We start from the raw sequence: 17,677 nt of genomic DNA, 5'->3' as shown, positions 1-17,677 counted from the left end.
ACAATAGAGTCTATACTGGGATGTTTTGAGATTTCCTCTGCCAATGGAATTAATCCAAAACTTTCACTTTAGCCTCAGGCAGACTCTTTGTACAAGGGCAAAAAACAGCCACATTCTTCATCAAAATACCACAAGAATGATCTCTAGGCAATATATTAAAATTCTTCTCCTCTGAAACCTCTTGAGCCAGGCCCCCTACCCCCAGTTCATCAAATCATACTTAGCACCACTGTTTTCCATGCTCCTACTGGTATGGCCCAAGAAGCAGCAAAAGTGTTGAACTGCTTTACTAATCCACAGTTCCAAGGTCCCTATTCCTTCAAACAAAAGCATGGTCAGGCCTATCACAGCAATACCCCAGTCCCTGGTGAAATGAATGATAAGCAGCACTGGTTATGGCACTGGTTACTGAGCAAAAGGGTCATGAGCCAAGGCCACACTACCTGGTAGCTGAGAGCTTTATTAGGAGGAGAGAAGGGGAAAAGAACCAGGCCTGGGGAGACATAACAGAACAGAGAGAAAGATGGTGGGGTTGGGCGAGAGGGAGCAGAACAGAGAGAGAGGGTGGCGTCTGTGTCTGGCTTTTTAAGGGTTCCTGGTGAGCATGCACAGGCAGGCTTACGGAGCTACACCACACATGTGCTGATTGCATGACCACGCCATGCTCATGTAGTTGCCAGCACACACTGATGATGTAAGACACAAGACTCTTTGCTTAACTCCTGAACTGTGCATGTGCGATCATGCAGCTAGAGTGAGGACAGAATTCTAACATTCCAGACTTTTTGCTTACTATAAAAAAAGTGAGTGAACAGGAATAGGGGCATCATTTCTCCTAGAAAAACTGCTTCCAGCTGACTTGGTGGGCATTGGTTGACTCTTGTGGGGTAGGGAAGGGGGCTTTCAAGGTAGACAGGTGTCCTGGGATGGTGGGCTGTCCTGGGATGGTGAGCTGTCATCTGCTGCCTCAGAGCTGTTCATCTTTCTTGGCCTGGCACTTTGGCTGCTTTTGTGTCTGACAGGATGCTGTGAGAGAGAGAAAAGCTTAGAAGAAAGAATTATTATTATTATGGAGGGGTTTCCAGGGTGATAGAGAAGGGTCCCAAGACCAGGAAGGTTTGGGTTTGGGACTTATATCGAGGTAGATCCGACCTGTCCAGATGGATTTAAGCTTGTTTCTGGAGCTTTTAACTGTTACAGTTTCTTACCACCTGGGTATATCTGATGGTCCTTGGATTCCAGCTCTATGGTAATCCTGTAACAATCAGCTGAGTAGTTAATTAGTAGAGGGAACCAGTAAGAGAAAAGCTTGTGGGGTGAGAACTCATTCTTTTGGAATTAGGGACAAGGCAGAGAGCAGGGCCCTGTCTGTGTGCATGAGGAGGAGAAGCACTTCTGACAGGTCTGGAGTGAGGCACATGGAGGGAGCAATGAAATGAAAGCTCCTACCTTAGCTGAAAAATCTTTTCCCATCAAGTAGTCCTGAAAGTACAATTAAGTCTGGTGAGGTGGGTAAGGCTGTCCTCCCTACCCCAACAACAGGGAAATGAGGAGAGGTGGCACCCCAGGACTGAGTAAGTGGCTTTGGTATCCAGAAGGAAAGAAACAGATCGCTTCCATGCTGTATTCTGGGTTCCCTGTAAGTGAGCCTGTGGCCAAGCCTAGAGGTCTGCTGGAGGTCTATGTTTATTCCCATGCCACTCAGTGCCTGGGTGCAGTCAGCTGACCAGTTGTCTCTCTGGGTGGCACTTTGAACAAGGCTCAATTGATAGCCTGGTAGGGCACGCCTTAACCCACATTGCCCCTGCCCCCCCCCCCCCTCCCCGCACTTAAAACAGGGACCCAATTACACATTTTGTATTTTTCCTTTTCCAGCTTGCTCTTTTTCATTATAAATCTTTAAAAGCATGAACACTAGTAACCACACAACATCTTCACACAGTGTAAAGAAATATTCCCCAACAAATAGGTGGTGTAACAGATAATAAAAAATGAAGTAAAAAATATATGTGTTTCTCATCTAAGGAAAAAGAATTCACAGGGCAGCTTAAACCTCTATTTGACCTACCCATCACTCAGGTCCAAGATAAAAATTTCAATTTTTAAAGTAACCTTTACTAGTTACTTTTTATTGCTGTGGTAAAATACCAATAGCAATTTACAGAAGGAAAACTTTAGTTTGGTTTACGGTTCCAGAGAGAAATAGAGCCCACATAGGAAGACATAGCGACAGGCAGCAGGCATGGCAGTCAAAGCAGGAGTCCAAGGAACCACATTTTCAACTGCAAACAGGAAACAGAGAGTTCAAACCGGAAGTGGGGCCAGGCTATCAATCCTCAAAGTCCACCCCCAGTGACGTAATTACTCCATCAAGGCTCTACCCCCTGAAGCTTCCATGACTGCCCCAAACAGCTCCACCAACCAAGGTCCCAGTGTTCTAACATGTGACCAATGGGGAGCACTTCTCATTCAAACCGCCACACACCCATTTCTTCCATGAATATCAAACTGATTTGTAGTCACATATCTGAGTACAATCAAAGTTTAACAGCTTGATGGTTACAATATCAGTAAGATTAAAAAAGACAGACTGGGATACTAGCTCAGTTAGTAAAGTGCTTGCGCACAAAGACTTGCATTTGGTACTCAGAACCTGTGTAAGTGGAGCATGGTGGCATATGCTTGTGATCCCAGTACTGGAGAGGCAGAGACAGACAAACCCCAAGAGCCCACTGCCTAGACAGTTGAGCCTAGTCAGGTAGGTTCCAGGCCAAGTGAAAAACTGCCTCAAAAACAAGATGGATTGTTCTGGACCAGTCGTTTTCAACCTGTGGGTTGTGGCCCTTTTGGGGTCCCATATCACATATCCTGCATATCAGATTCATAAGATTATGATTCATAACAGCAAAATTATAGTTATGGAGTAGCAACAAAATAATTTTATGGTTGGGGTTGTGATAGTTTGAATAGGAATGGCCCCCATAGACTCATATGTTTGAATGCTTGGCATATAGGGAGTAGCACTATTAGGAGGTTTGGCCTTGCTGGAGTAGGTGTGGCCTAGTTGGAGGCAGTGTGTCACTGTGGGGAGGGGCTTTGAGGTCTCATATGCTCAAGTTATGCCCATTATGTTACATATTCTCTCTTTCTGCTGCCTGCAGATCAAGATGTAGCACTCTCCTCCAGCACTATGTCTGCCTGCACAAAACCATGTCCCATCATAATGATAAAGGACCTCTGAAACTATAAGTAGGCCCCAATTAAATGTTTTCCTTTATAAGAGTTGTGTGGTGATATATTGTGTACCCTAATAAATTTTGCCTGAAGATCAGAAGACAGAACAAGCCCTAGATTAAACATAGAGGCCAGGCAGTGGTGGCACACACCTTTTATCCTAGCACTCCTGATGCAGAGATCCATCTGGATCTTTGTGAGTTCAAAGTCACCCTGAACTACTTGAGATTGACTCAGTCTAGGAGAGTAACAGAGCCAGACAGTGGTGGCACACACCTTTAATCCCAGCACTTGAGATCTCATGTCTTTGCTTGGGAAGCACACATGCCTTTAATCCCAGGAAGTAATGTGGAGAGGAGACAGGAACTAAAGTCTTTTCAGCTGAGGAAGTTCATTCAACTAGAGGCCTATTGGCTGAGGCTTTTAGGCAGAAGCATCCCTTTCAGCTAAAGGCTCTTTCAGGCTGAGGAGTTGGTGAGACCAATTTAGAATTCGAGCAACAGAGTTGACATGGTCATGGTGTTTTTTCTTTCACAGCAATAGAAACCCAAACTAAGACAGGGGTCACTACAAAACGGAGAACTGTATTAAAGGGTCAAAATGTTAAGAAGTTTGAGAACCACTGCTCTAGAGGTTGATCTATACAAGGTTGATCTCTGACCACCACACACTTGAACACACACACACACACACACACACACACACACACACACACACACACTACAAATTTCAAACTAGAAAAAAAATCAACTATAGTACATTTAATTTTCAAATCACTGATGAGCATGACCTCAGATTTGACTTAAATCATTGTCACAACACTACAACAGACACCCTGTCCACTCACCTGTGCAATATATGGCTATGTAGTCAGAGACATCATCCTCAACACTAAACTTTAAATAGATTTTTATAATGGCTATTCTTAGTTGTCCACTACATCTACAGTTAACTAAAGCGCAAGTGGCTAGACACACCTGTGTGGGATTTTTTCTTAATTAAATCATTTGAAGTGGGAGGACCCACTTCTAATCTGGATCTTTCAGGTGGAAAGGTAAACCTTTAATATAGATCTTTTGAAGTAGGAAGATCCACCTTTAATCTGGGACACACCTTCTGCTGGCAGCCTATATAAAGGACATGGACAAAGGAAGGTTTTGCTCTCTGGGCTCTTGTTCTCACTAGCAAGTCCATTTCTTCACTGGCATTAGAGCCTACTTCTTCAGGATTCCAGTGTATACTGAAGACCAGATGGAACATCCAGCCTCATGGACTGAATAACTACTGCATTTTTGGACCTTCCATTGCAAGACAGCCATTGTTGGACTAGCTGGGCACTGCCTGTAAGCTACTCTAATAAATCCCCTTTCTATAGATAGATCGATAGATGGATAAATGGATAGAGAGATAGACAGACAGACAGATAGGTTCACTCTATTAGTTCTCTTCCTCTGGAGAAACTTTACTAATACAATTTGGATAAGTAATTTCTATTTTTAGAAGATTTTATTATTTTTAATTATGTGTGTGTAGATATGTGCATGTGTGTGCAGGTGCTCTCAGACATCACAAAGGATGCAAGAGGGCATCAGATCCCCTGGAGTTGGAGTTATAAGCAGTTGTGAACTACTCAACTTGGGAACCAAACTCAGTCCTCTGCAAGAGCAGTATGCTTTTAACCTCTGAGCCATCTCTCTGGTAAAATTCTTCTTCAAAAATATCTTCTCTTATTCCCTCATCTCCTGTGCTGAAAAACGTGTAATCCACTCCACCGCCAAGCTAAATCAGAACTCTTGAGATTGATTCCAGGCAGAAAATCTCTGCAAATTAACATAAAAAGCAAAAATAGGAAAATGTTTTATATGTGTGCATGTATATATATTTATGCTGGCTGGCACCCTGCAACAATATAAAATCACTTTAGAAATGAATTCTGGGCTGGCAGCATGCACAATCCCAATATCCATATGGCTTTAAGGAGATACTTTGCATGTTCTGCAGAAAAGTTCAAAACAGTCATGGCTCAGACTTAATGGGAAGAAAGAGGATTTTAAATAGCTCTTGCTGCTGCTTTGTTCTTGCTTTGGTGGTTGGGGTAGCACATGCTCTTTGGCTTTACATCAAGGCACTAAAGCTAAGCTGAGCCCTAGGGCTCAACTGGCAGTTCAGGTCCCTGTGAGATATGCCCTGGGCATGGTAATGCCTCTAGTCCTTGCTTCTGTTTCCTTGTGTGGTTTCTTGGAAGTTCTGTTCTCTTGATTTCCAATGGGAACAAAGACTTCAGGGTAACATACAAGAAATGGACTGTTACTATAATAAAAACATACACCACTACCATTCTTAATTGTTAAAAGATAAAAAAAATTAGCAATATGCATTTTTTTTTTCCAAGACAGGGTTTCTCTGTGTATCCCTGGTTGTCCTGGAACTCACTCAGTAAACTGGGCTGGCCTTGAACTCAGAGATTTGCCTGCCTCTGCCTCCCAAGTGCTGGGTTTAGGCAGCTATTGCATATTTCCCCCCCTCCCCTGCTTGAAGTTGCCAGCAGTCCAAGTCCCCACCTAAGCGCTCAGTTTTTGACCATACTTGAGCACAAACCCAGCTTGTTAGTGGACACATCATCACCCCTTGCCTACAACCTATAAAATCTCCCTGTTTTAGTTTGGGTGAGACTTCTCTGGCCTTGATCTCTGGGATCCAAGAACCCACCTGGGAGTTGCTTTGCTTCCTAATACCTGTTGTTATATTTTTTTCATCTTGGCTTGATCTGGCTTACTGCACCGATGGAGAAACTTATTATTGGGGGACAGAAAACCTATTAAAGTCGGAGAGACAGGCAGATGGAAGAAGGCACAAATGAATTCAAAAGGTTATTTACAGGCACATCTGCATCATAGCACATTCTGGAACTCAGAGAAGAATCTCTCTCGAGATGAAGGTCAGGCTGAGGCTAAAACAGGGATGCATTCGTACGAAGCATAAGATCTGACATCTCCTTCCTGGTTGCATCCCGTTTTAAGTGGATTCACTTAGAAGACTTTGGAATTGCAAAACAAGCAGGGAGAGCTGTTAGCAAGAAGGGGCTGGCATGAGATGACAGAAGGAAAATGCAGCAGACACAGAGGACCTTATCCAGCAACCTGTCACATGGGTGTTGAAATGTGCCCTCCCTCATGTCTCAGCTTTCTTCCTCCACTCCCAATGGCTGGCAGCTGGCAGATTTTGGGAGTAGAGCTAGGGTGTGAAGCTCTGGGGAGCTTTTAATGCATACATTATAGCTGTACAGTATCCAGTTTGTACAGCTATACATGAAAGCCCTGGATTATAAGTCCTTCCTCTCTGAAATTGAACTACCTCGTGACCAATGGCCCAGACAGACCCAGGGAGGTCAGCACTTGACAAGTCCCTGCTAGAAACAAAGCACCTTGGTCTACCAGTTGGAAGCCAATGGTGAGGACTAAAGAAATCTTTACTATGAAAGAGACAAATATACAGTCAGCACAGCATATACAGGGGTTCCACAGCCATGGATCCAGCTAAGGATTTTTTGGGTTTTTTCTTTTTTCTTCCTCCCCCCTCTACCCCAAGATAAGATTTCTCTGTGTAGCTCTGGCTGTCCTGGATCTCACTCTGTAGACCAAGATGGCCTCAAACTCACAGAGATCCACTGTCTCTGTCTCCCAAATGCTGGGATTAAAGGCTTGCACCACTACTACCCAGCCAGAAGAAATATTTTTATTATGCACAGAATATCGGGGTGATTATTCCTAAACAACACAACGAACATTCACAAAGCATTTGCATTGTATTAGTTAATGAGTGCTCTAGATATGACAACGTATATAGGAGGGAGCTAGGAATTTAGCTCAGTGTAGAATACTTGGTCTTTGGTTAAATCACCAGTGAAAGAACACACCTACAGACCTGGCACCCTCCTGGAGCTGGATTTACAGGTGGTTGTGTGGCCTGACACAGGTGCTAGGAACTGAACTCAAGTTCCCTGGAAGAATAAGAAGCACTCTTAACTGATGATCTGTCTCTCCAGCCCCCCCAGTGAATCTTTATAAAATTAGTTCTGGTCACACTTTTACATACAATATTGAACAATTAAGATGCACCCTATTCACATTTTTCTAGATTTTTTTTTGGCATCTCAAAAGATCTTTAATCAGTTTCTGTAACTTCTTTTCTACATTCTCATCTTCCACGTACTTTGTGAACTAACTACATGCCTTAGGTGCTAGGACAGTTTTAATAAAAACACAGTTTCTGTCCTCAGGAAACACATTCTATGTGAGAAATAATTGTTTTTAATTTAAATAATCTGCCAGGTGTGAGGCACATAACTTTAATCCCAGAATTCAGGAGGCAGATCTCTGTGAGTTCGAGGCCGTCCTGGTCTACAGGGCTAGGTTCCAGAACAGCCAAAGCTACACACACAAAAAAGTCTCGAAAAACAAAAATTTAAATAATCAACATGAAGCCTGAAGATGTAGCTCAAAGACAGACTGAGTATTCTCTTATTCAGTGTCAGGTCTCAAGCCCAGGACAGATGGCTGAGGTGCCTATTTAAGCAGACCTGGCTGCCCGGTTCTCTCAGCATCCCTGTCCCTACCTGTCACAAGATACGGCTGGCATACCCTGCCCCTTACCCTAATTTTCTCTAGCCCAGGGGCTGGGCTGCCCCAGCTGTTCTTCCATATATAATCCAGCCATTTTGGTTATCAGGTCCTTTTTTCTAACCCTTTATCCTTCTGGCCTCCTCTCTCGCCTCCCCCTCTCCTCACATGGGCCCAGCTCAGGGTCATGTCCACTCTGGACTTCTGTGGCTATGCTCTCCCTCATATCTACAATCAATCTTCTCCTCCATCATACCTAGGAGCAATCATGTCCTTCCTTTTTTATTTCTTTTTTAAGATTACTTCTGGACCTGGGTTCTTTCCCCAGCTCCACCCACACCCACACCAAATCTACTTGATGAAGGTCTGACTGAATAGGAAAAACTTAAGACATCTGAGTTTGGAAGAAAATTGCTAGCCTGATGCAGATGCTTTGTTTTTCTTTATGAAGTCCTTCCGCACTACTAGAAGACGTACATCCAGTCAGTGTGCACTGCCACCAAAGAGCAGTTGGTCTCGTCCCACCGGAAGCTCCACCCCTGCCCTTCACCGTAGAGTCACCTTTCAGAGTCTTCCAGGAAGCTGCCCTGGATGAGGCTGGTGCCCAGCCCTCAGGCTCCGCCCCTCTCCGGGTCCTACCGGAGGGGAGGGAAATGGAAAGAGGCTTCCGGTCTCGCGACGGGCTATAATGCCGCGAGAAGAGAGGACGACAGTCCATCCGGGTATGGCGGCCTAGGTGAAGGAGGGGGCGTGGCCGCAGCGCGGAGTCCCGAGAGGAGGAGGGCGGGGGGCGCGCCCCGAGCGTACGCATGCGCGCACGCGGCCGGCTGGGCGGGGGCGGGGCCGAGAGGGGAGGTGGCGGCGGCGGCTGTGGCGGCTGTGTCGTTATTTTCGTGGCGCGGACGGTGCGTGGTGGCGTGTGTGGTCGTGGGAAAAGTACACGGGTGGCCTGTGTGGGGCCGGCACGACCCCGCACCTCGCGTGTGGCGGACCTCGGGGAGCCGGCACTGGCCGGTTCCTCGCCGTACCTCCGATCGGAGCCGGAGGCGCGCGCCGGGAGGCCGGGCTGTGCCCGGGTCGCCCGGGCGACAAGGGTCGCCTGGTGCCCGTTCCCCGCGAGGCGCCGCGTAGACGCGTCCTCGCCTCGGCCGCGTTCCTCCACGGGCCGGGGTTTGAGGGGACGCGCCTGCAGGGCGAGGCCGGGCCTGGGGCTTGCGAAGCCCGCCAGGTGAGGATGCTCGGCTGCTGTTGAGCGGAGAGGGAAGCTCTAGTTCCCGGAGGAGGCCAGTGTTGAAAGCCGGCACCTCTGGAGTTGTTTCTTGCGGTGGGATGGCTGAAGATCTCTGAACTAGTTAGAAACTGAGAGTTCTGGCAGGTGCGAATCTCAGTATGTGATCAGCAGCAGCGAGGTCTGATTGCACAAAGCTAGTTTTTTGCAATTCCATCCAATGGACTCAAAGGAGTTCGGTCTACAGAGTTTAGGAAGTCTTTCACCCAGTACGTAGGTAGTCCTGAAGATACTGTACCTGCCAAAACACTCCCCTCTGTCTCACACCAGTCTTCACGTTACAGGCATAATGGTTATGAAAGCTGCTGTAGATGATGATGATTCAGGATGGGAGCTTAGTGTTCCTGAGAAAATGGAAAAAAGTAACACAAGTTGGGTGGACATAACCCAGGATTTTGAAGATGCTTGTCGAGGTAAGTTTGAATTTTTGGAATATTGGTTCAAAATCTGGGGCAGGATAAAGTAAAATCATATTTCTTTTCTCAACTTACCTTGATTAAAAAAAAAAAAAACAGCCTTGCGATTTTATCAAATTTGTGGTCATTTTGTTTGTTTTGGAGAAAGTCTCCTGTAGCCCAGGCTGACAAAGTCTCTGCTGTGGAGGATGACCTTGAATTCCAGCTCCTCCTGAGTGCTGAGATTATAAGTGGAGACCACACTTTACTCTGTTTTCTGATTTTAAGTTTGGTTTAAAACCAGTGTATATTTGGTAAAACATTAAATACAGATGTTGAGGCATTTTTTAAAAGATTTTTATTTATGTATTTGTATGTACATATGTGTGAAGGTGCACACACCTATGTGCACATGGATGCCAGAATAAGGTATTGGATCCCTTGGAGATGTAGTTACAAGCCTTTTCTGGAACCCTGGCTTAATGCTGGAATTCAGACTCTCTGGTCCTCATGATTGTACACCAAATGCTTTTAACTGCTGAGCCATCTTTCCAGCTGCAAGGCACTTTCCCCCCTAAATTCTTCTAACTTTAGCAGGTTAGATAATGCATGACAGCCAGGTGTGGAAGTGCACACTTGTAATCACAGCAATCCAGAGGCAGAGGCAGGCCCATCTTGGAGTTCAAGGCCAGTCTGGTCTGTATAGTAAGTTCCAGACCAGCCAAGGATACATAGTGAGAGTGAGACCCTGTCTCACCAAAACAAAAAACAAACAAGAAGAAAAGAGAGCAGCTAAATGACAGCACTGTCTAGCTGTGGGAGGAAGCACTCACTGTATTGGCAACAGAACTGTTGTGAATTACAGGTTTTCAAATGACTACATCCTGTTACTCTCTCAAGATCCTCAGATGGCTTACTACTGGAGTAGAATAAAGTCCAGACTCCTTTCTCATAGTTTTCTAAGCTCTGGTCCCTGCTTTGTGCTCAGTCTTCATTTTTTTTGCCATTGCTCTATCTTTTCAGTCACCCTTATCTCTGAACACCAAGCTGCCTTGCCAGAGCATTGTGAATTTTGTTTACTCTTAAATTACTTTGCATCAGGTCATCACATAGCTGAGTCACTTTTGTGTTACATTACCTTACCAATGAAGAGCTCAAAAGGACAGCTGTAAGCAGGTCAGCTAAGTTTGTCTCAACTGAATCACCGTGTTTTACTTTCTTCAGGGTTTAATCTGTCAAAAACCATAGTTGTAGTTATTTGTTGCTCATTGTCAGCCTTAGCTACCATGATGTAAGTTTAATAAGGGCAGAGACCATATACATAACCCTGGAATATACATATGGCACATAGTAGGTCCAGTGTTTGGGAATAACTAGGTTTAGTGGGACATACCTATAATCCCAGCTACTCAGATGTTCTCGTCAGGAGGATCACTTGAAGCCCAGAAGTTCAAGATCATTCTGAGAAATGTAGATGACTTCCCTCTATAATAAATAATCTCCTCCTCCCACCTAAGTGTTTAGAAGTAAGTGGTTATAAACATCCTGTTTATTGTCTAAGGGAGACTGAAGAATGAGAGGAAGGAACAAGCAATAGGAAAAGCTCGAATTTCAAGAGAGGATGGGTTCAAGATCTTGGCAGTGAGGAGAGACGTAGGGATAGACTGGTGCTAGGCTACGGAAAAAGACAGACAAAAGTGAGTTAAGATGGAGATAAAGGTGAAAATGGTAAGCTCCGATGTTAAGGAGCTCATTCCTGATCCGTTTTTGGGGACTTGGTGCGGCACCCGGTAAGCTTAAGCCAGGTGATATTTTTTACTGTTTGAACTGCATGTCCGGTTAAAGTATGTATCGGTTGGTGGAGGAACCTTGGACTGAGTTGCCCCTATGTGTCTACTGCTGTGTGTTTACCAGGAGACATGTTATGTGGTAGTTTTTATGCCCAAAAGTTTGGGTGATTAAATGGTTCACGTGTGTGCTGGTTTTGTTTTGTTTTTTAAAGTATTAGCGGGCTGTTTTCATGACCTAAGTGGGAAAGTTGTGTCTTAAAGGAAAGGCCACATTTCTATAAGTGAAGCTGAGGAAATGACCCTAGATTGAGGTAAACCTTTGAGCCAGAGTGCGTTGTGAATTTTGTGTTTTGGTGATACCGAGTAATTCTGCTTGTCTACAAAACAAGAAGGTGAGAATCTTCAGTGCCATTCTGTTTTGTTTGTTTGTTTTTGGTTTTTGGTTTTTGGGTTTTGGTTTTTCGAGACAGGGTTTCTCTGTGTAGTTTTGGTGCCTGTCCTGGAACTCACTTTGTAGACCAGGCTGGCCTCGAACTCACAGAGATCCGCCTGCCTCTGCCTCCCGAGTGTTGGGATTAAAAGCGTGCGCCACCACCACCCGACCATTCTTCTTGCTTTGTTGGTGTGAACTGGTTTTATGGGCATTGGGGAGAGTTTTAAGCCTAAGCTTGAGAATGTAGTCTCCTTGATGTTTATTTTTAAATTTTTAGTCACTAATTTAAATCTTAGCATGCAGAATAACAAAGTTCCTTATCATATTTTCGTACACAATTAACCCCTAGCTCCCCTCCTTTCCTGCCTTGTCACTTATGTCCTGCTGTCCTCCATACCTTTATTAAAGCCTCTTTCTGCCCTTTCATGGGTCCTTTTCTAGTTCCATGACCTCCACGAACTTCCTCATAAACACACATTATTAAAATTGGAAGCTAGGATCCCCACGTGGGACAGTACATATGGTATTTGTCTTTCTGAATCTGAGTTTCCTTAAATTATGTGTTTATTTTCTACTTTGATCCATTTTCCTATACATTTCATTTTTCCTTATGTCTGACAAAATTCCAGTGTATATGTATCCCATTTTCATTGTTTGTTCATCTGTTGGTGGACATGCTGGCTGAACCCATTTCCTTGCTGTTAGGTCTAGAGCAGCAGTAAATATGATGAAGGTATCTCTGTGGTGATGCCCAGATGTCGTGCAGAAGGGTGGTGTGGTGGTTCTAGTTCCTTTCCTTTACTTATTTAATTAATTAGTTATTTCTTGGACTCTTCCACACTGATTTCCATAGTGGTGTGCCCTTTTCACTCCCACCAACAGTGAATTAAGGGTCCCTGATTTCCCTACATCCTCACCAGCATTTGTTATTAGTTATTTTCTTGATAACAGTCATTCTGACTATGGTGAAAAGTCACAAAGTAGATTTCATTTGCATTTCCTTGATGATAAAAGGGTGCTGAACATTTCTTGTAATATTATTGACTACTTGTCTTTGTTTTGAGAATGGTCTGTTCAGTTCATTGGCCCATTTATTATTTGACTGTTTATTCTTTTGGTGTTTAATTCTTGGAGTTTTTTATTCTAGACATTAAGCCCTGCCTGAAGAGTAATTTGCAAGCGTTTTCTCTTATTTTGTAGGCTGTGTTCCCTCTGTAGATGGTTCCTTTGCCCATTCTTGGGGCTTCCCCTGTGTGGTTGGCGCTCTAGTAAAAAGTTATCGCCTACACCTGTATCTGGGGTGTCTGCCCCCAGCAGTTCTAGTGTTGTGGGTTTTGCAGTAAGGTCTTTAATCTACTTTGAACTGGTTTTTGTATTAGGTTAGAGATATGGATTTAATTTCATTCTTCTGCAAATAAATACTCAGTTCTGCCAATACTGTTACTGAATAAGCTGTCTTTTTCCAGTGTATGTTTTTGATAACTAAGTTCAAAAATTAGGTAGCCATAGCTGTGTAGGTTTATTTCGGTGTAACATGAATAAGAGGTGGTGGCTGTGGCTTGCTCTGTTTCTTTGATCTTTGAGCTTTCATCCCAGTATCTGGTCCCAGGTTTTTTATTAAAAGATCATCTAACATTTGAGTTACATTTCGGGGTCCTCTGCTCTGTTCTATTGGCCTGCATGTCAGTCCTTTGCTATTACTAGGCTATCTTTTCCTCTGTGGCACTATAGTAGAGTTTAAGGACAGGCATTGGGATGTCTCTAGCAGTATTCTTTTTGATGAGAGTCGCTTTGTCTATCTGTGGTCTTGAGTGTTTCCATATGAATTTTAGGATTGTTTTTTCTAGTTCTGTGATGAATGTCATTGGAAATTTAATGAGGATTGCATTGTAGATTACTTTTAGAAATGTTATTTTCACAATAATTAATGTAGTAGATGTGCTGGTTAGTTTTTGTTAAGTTGACCCAAACTTAAACTTACCTGGGAAGAGGAAATATCAGCTGAGGAATTGCCTCCATTCAGACTATCCTGTGGAGAAGTCTGTGAGGCATTTTCTAGATTAATGAATGATGTGGGATGGCCCAGCACAGTGTGGGTAGTGCCACCCCTGGGTAGGTGGGCTAGAGCAGGCTGAGCAAGCCACCAGGAGCATCCAGTGAGCAGCGCTCCCTTATGGTTCCTGCCTCAGTTCCTGCTTGAGTTCTTTCCCTAACATCCCTTTGTGAGCAACTGTGACTGGGATGTGTGTGCTAATAAATCCTCTCCTTTCCTGCCCACCTTGTTTTTGGTCATGATTTTTTTTTTGTTTTTGTTTTTTTGTTTTTCGAGACAGGGTTTCTCTGTGTAGCTTTGCGCCTTTCCTGGGACTCACTTGGTAGACCAGGCTGGCCTCGAACTCACAGAGATCCACCTGGCTCTGCCTCCGGAGTGCTGGGATTAAAGGCGTGCGCCACCACCGCCCGGCCTTGGTCATGATTTTTAATCACAGCAATAGAAGGCAAACTAGGACAGGAAGTCATACATCTAGAAATTAATCCATTGTTGTTTTTTGTTTTGTGTGTTTCCTGCTTAGTGGGATGTAAGGTTGTTTTTGGTTTGGTTTGGTTTTTTGAGACAGTTTCTCTGTATAACCACCCTGGCTGTCCTGGAACTCGCAATATAGACCATTCTGGCCTCGAACTCACAGAGATCTACCTGCCTCTTCCTCCCAAGAGCTGGGATTAAAGGCATGCATCACCATGCCCAGTGGGATAGAAGTTTTCAGAGTATTCCCTAATGGTCTGGATTTCATTAGAGTTTGTTGTAACAGACTTCTTCTCATCTCTAATTTTATTAGTTTAGGTCTGTTTGTTAGTTTTACTAGAGGCTTGCCAGTCTTGTTACTCTTTTCAAAGGACCAATTCTTTGGTTTATTCTGTGCATTGTTCTTTTAATCTCTTTCATTTAATATCTGCCCTGATGTTATTATTTATTGGTGTTGTGGTAAGTGCCTTATTCAAAGAGTCATCTCCCCAGCCAAAAGCTCTCTGGTGTTTAATGTGAGCACTTGTAGCAGTGAACTTCCTTTCTAAGCTGGCATGGCCCTACCCAGGTGCGCTAGTGGGTGTGCTCTTTGTGATTTCCTTCCTGATCCTTTCAGTGAGTTACTGCTCCTTCAAAAGTGTGTTGTGTTTGTATATTATGGGGGATTAGTCTTGATTTTATTTTATTCTACCGTGGTCTTGTGCTAAGTTTTGTTAACTTCACACAAGCTAGAGTCATATGAAAAGAGGGAACCTCAACTTAGATAATGTCTCCATTAGATTGGGCTGTAAGTAAGCCTGTAGGGCATTTTCTTAATTAGTGGTTGATGTGGTAGGACCCAGCCCATTGTGATTGCATCATCCCTGGACCTGGTGGTCCTGGGTGCTATAAGATAGCAGGCCCAGCAAGTCATGAGGAGCAAGCCAGTAAGCAGCACTCTATGGCTCCCGCATCAGCTCCTCCCTCCAGGTTCCTGCCATGTTTGAGTTCCTGTCCTGGCTGCTTTTGATGACAAACTTGCATAGACGTGTGAGTGAAATAAACCCTTTCCTCCACAAGTTACTTTTAATAATGGTGTTTCATCAAAGCAATAGTAACCCTAATTAGGACATTGTCTCTTCACAGAAATAGCTAAGACACTGTTTCTGATCTTACCTACCTGCTGCAGGCCGCAGGAATATATCATAAGAACTCAGCTGGTTATGGCAAAGTCACTACCTAGAGGGATCAGGGAATTCCTCCAGAGGAAGCCAAATCCCAAGGAGTTTTTGGTGTTACTTGGCTTGTTATATATCAGCTGTCTTCTGTTATGAAAATCATGTGTGCCTTCATAGTTTTCCCAAATGACTTTCCCCTAAGAAGGGCTGACAGTATGGACTGATCACTCTCTGGACATACACATTCCAAGTATTTGGAGAACTGCCTCAGTAAAGGCTTTCTCTGGAATCAGATTATCTCCCTTGGCCACTTTCAAGGACTAGCAGTAATAACAGTCCACATGCAAGTCTCCTGATTTAAGGTAAGTTCCACAAGGAGACACCACCTAGGTCAGGTGGACATTAAGTAATAGCTTTACAGATTCAGCTCGGACCCTCCTTTCTTACAGCCTTACTAACTTTATAGACCGCTAACTCCTTACCTAACCACTTCTAGGAATATTTAGATAACCTTCTGTGCTGACAGCTATGCTCAGCTAGAACCCCAGTTCAAGCCTCCCTGTAATTATCAACATTGGCAGCATCCGGCCAGGTCCATCCCCAGATGGAAGAAAGTACCTTATCAGAGATACCTCCGTACTTTCTAAGAACAGACTTAAGCATCCAGGTTACCCATATGAGAAGACCTGGTGGATGTGCCAATTAAGCTTTACTTCCTGCTTTCCCAAACCTTACCTCTAGTTCCAAATCTCCCTTTAACTATCACCAGAGGCATCTAGCTGTACACAGGTTGCCTAGCGACTGAGCACACTTCCCCCACCCTGCAGAAAAAACGGCAGATAGCTTGGACAGATAGGAGCCACAGGAAAAAAGAAGACAGTTCTATTTTCTCCCATTGACCTAGCAACTTATAGATTCTTAACATTTTCTACTAATCACGTTTAAGAGTTTAATAGTTGAGCACATAAGATCCCTCTTCTTAGATATTACCTGAATTTAGCCTTTAGTTAATTCATTTCCCCATTGGTCACTTCCCTTTGGAGTTGCAAATGATAATTAACGGTTATTGCCTCTCATTGTGATTCTTATCACCCCTCCGTTTGACCCTGGAAGCCTGGCTTTATATACCAGGACTTCCAGGGCACGGAGGGATGGAGAAGAGAAAAGAGAATGGAAGAACTAGACGGGTAAGAACTTGAGAGGAACAAACTGAGATGGGGAAGAACTAGATTGAAGGGCTAGAAGAGAGTACTAGAGGAACAAGATGGAAGATGAGGAAGAGCCAGATGGGGAAGAACAAGATGAGGAGAGAGGAGGAGATGGGAAAGGAGATGATATGGGAAGGAACAAGATGGATGAGAACCTAGAAGGGGCAGAACTAGATGAGGGAATTAAGATAGAACCTAGAGGGGACTGCAGACAAGTGTAGAGCGAAGTCAGGCTAGAAATGAGCTAGATGGACATGAGAGCAGAATAGAAGCTGTGCAGAGAGAGAACTATCACAGAATAATAAAGTGTATGAACTAAGGAGTTTCGTGTACATAGATTCATTTCTTTTCATCAAAGATTAATTATCAGCCGGTTGTAGATTCTTCCCGGACCCTGGGAGGGGACTATCTAGGGGCTGGACCCCCACAGTCCCCGATACCTACCGGTCTCTGTCTTTTCATTGTGTGGTTGAGACTGAAGCTGTTGAAAGGTGAATTTCTTCCTGTGATTTGGTCGTGTTTGTTTCTCCTCTCTCCGTAGTTAACTATTACTCTGGCATGGGTTATTCTTCCCTGTGGCTTTAGAAATAGCTGTTTTTCTCTTCAGACTAAAGGATTCCTTCAGGTATTGTCTGTAAAGCTGGCTTGGTTGTTATAAAATCCTTTAGTCTGTTTCTATTATGGTATTTTATTTCTCTTTCCTTTATGGCAGGTAGCTTTGCAGGCTATAGTAATCTGGGTTGGTGGTCATTGTTCAGATCTTGAAATGCATCTTTCCAGGGTCTCCTGGCTTTTAAAACCTCATTTGATAAGTCTGTTGGGGTCTGCCTCTATATTATTTCTTGACACTTTCAGTATACTGCCTTTGCTTTTGTGTATTTAGTGTTTCCATTAAAATACGACAAGGAAGATTCTTTTCGGTCTTATCTGTTTGGTGTCCTAAATCCTTCTGTATATGGATTAGTATCTCTTTTTCTAAATGGAAATGTTTCTTTTGTGGTTCTTCTGGGGGAAAAAAAGAAGATATAT

General features: G+C 43.9%; 1 protein-coding gene and 1 long non-coding RNA gene across 4 annotated transcripts in view; one reads left to right on the top strand and one right to left on the bottom strand.

Annotated features, from left to right (window-relative positions):
• Positions 1–440: 440 nt before the first annotated feature.
• LOC128104103 (uncharacterized) lies at positions 441–8,435 on the bottom strand. The gene is made up of 2 exons (XR_008215877.1): positions 8,331–8,435; positions 441–1,026 (listed from the first exon to the last, which is right to left on the bottom strand). It is a non-coding gene; the product is annotated as an uncharacterized LOC128104103 (long non-coding RNA).
• Positions 8,436–8,650: 215 nt separating this feature from the next.
• Positions 8,651–17,677, top strand: part of Naa35 (N-alpha-acetyltransferase 35, NatC auxiliary subunit) — a 59,419-nt gene continuing 50,392 nt past the window's right edge. The window contains exons 1-2 of one of the 3 annotated variants that reach the window (XM_052726875.1): positions 8,651–8,758; positions 9,426–9,554. In XM_052726875.1, the coding sequence (XP_052582835.1) occupies positions 9,431–9,554 (124 nt within the window). In that variant the 5' untranslated portion in view covers positions 8,651–8,758; positions 9,426–9,430. Of the gene's footprint in view, positions 8,759–8,912; positions 9,082–9,425; positions 9,555–17,677 lie in introns of those variants that run through there. The other 2 variants (XM_052726876.1, XM_052726877.1) reach the window with 2 other exon arrangements.

The sequence above is a fragment of the Peromyscus californicus genome, unplaced genomic scaffold (genome assembly GCF_007827085.1).
Source record: "Peromyscus californicus insignis strain IS unplaced genomic scaffold, ASM782708v3 Scaffold_8__1_contigs__length_139910024, whole genome shotgun sequence".
Classification (NCBI taxonomy): Eukaryota; Metazoa; Chordata; class Mammalia; order Rodentia; family Cricetidae; genus Peromyscus; species Peromyscus californicus.
Note: the sequence above shows the minus strand (reverse complement) of the source record. Positions and strands in the feature narration are given on the sequence as shown.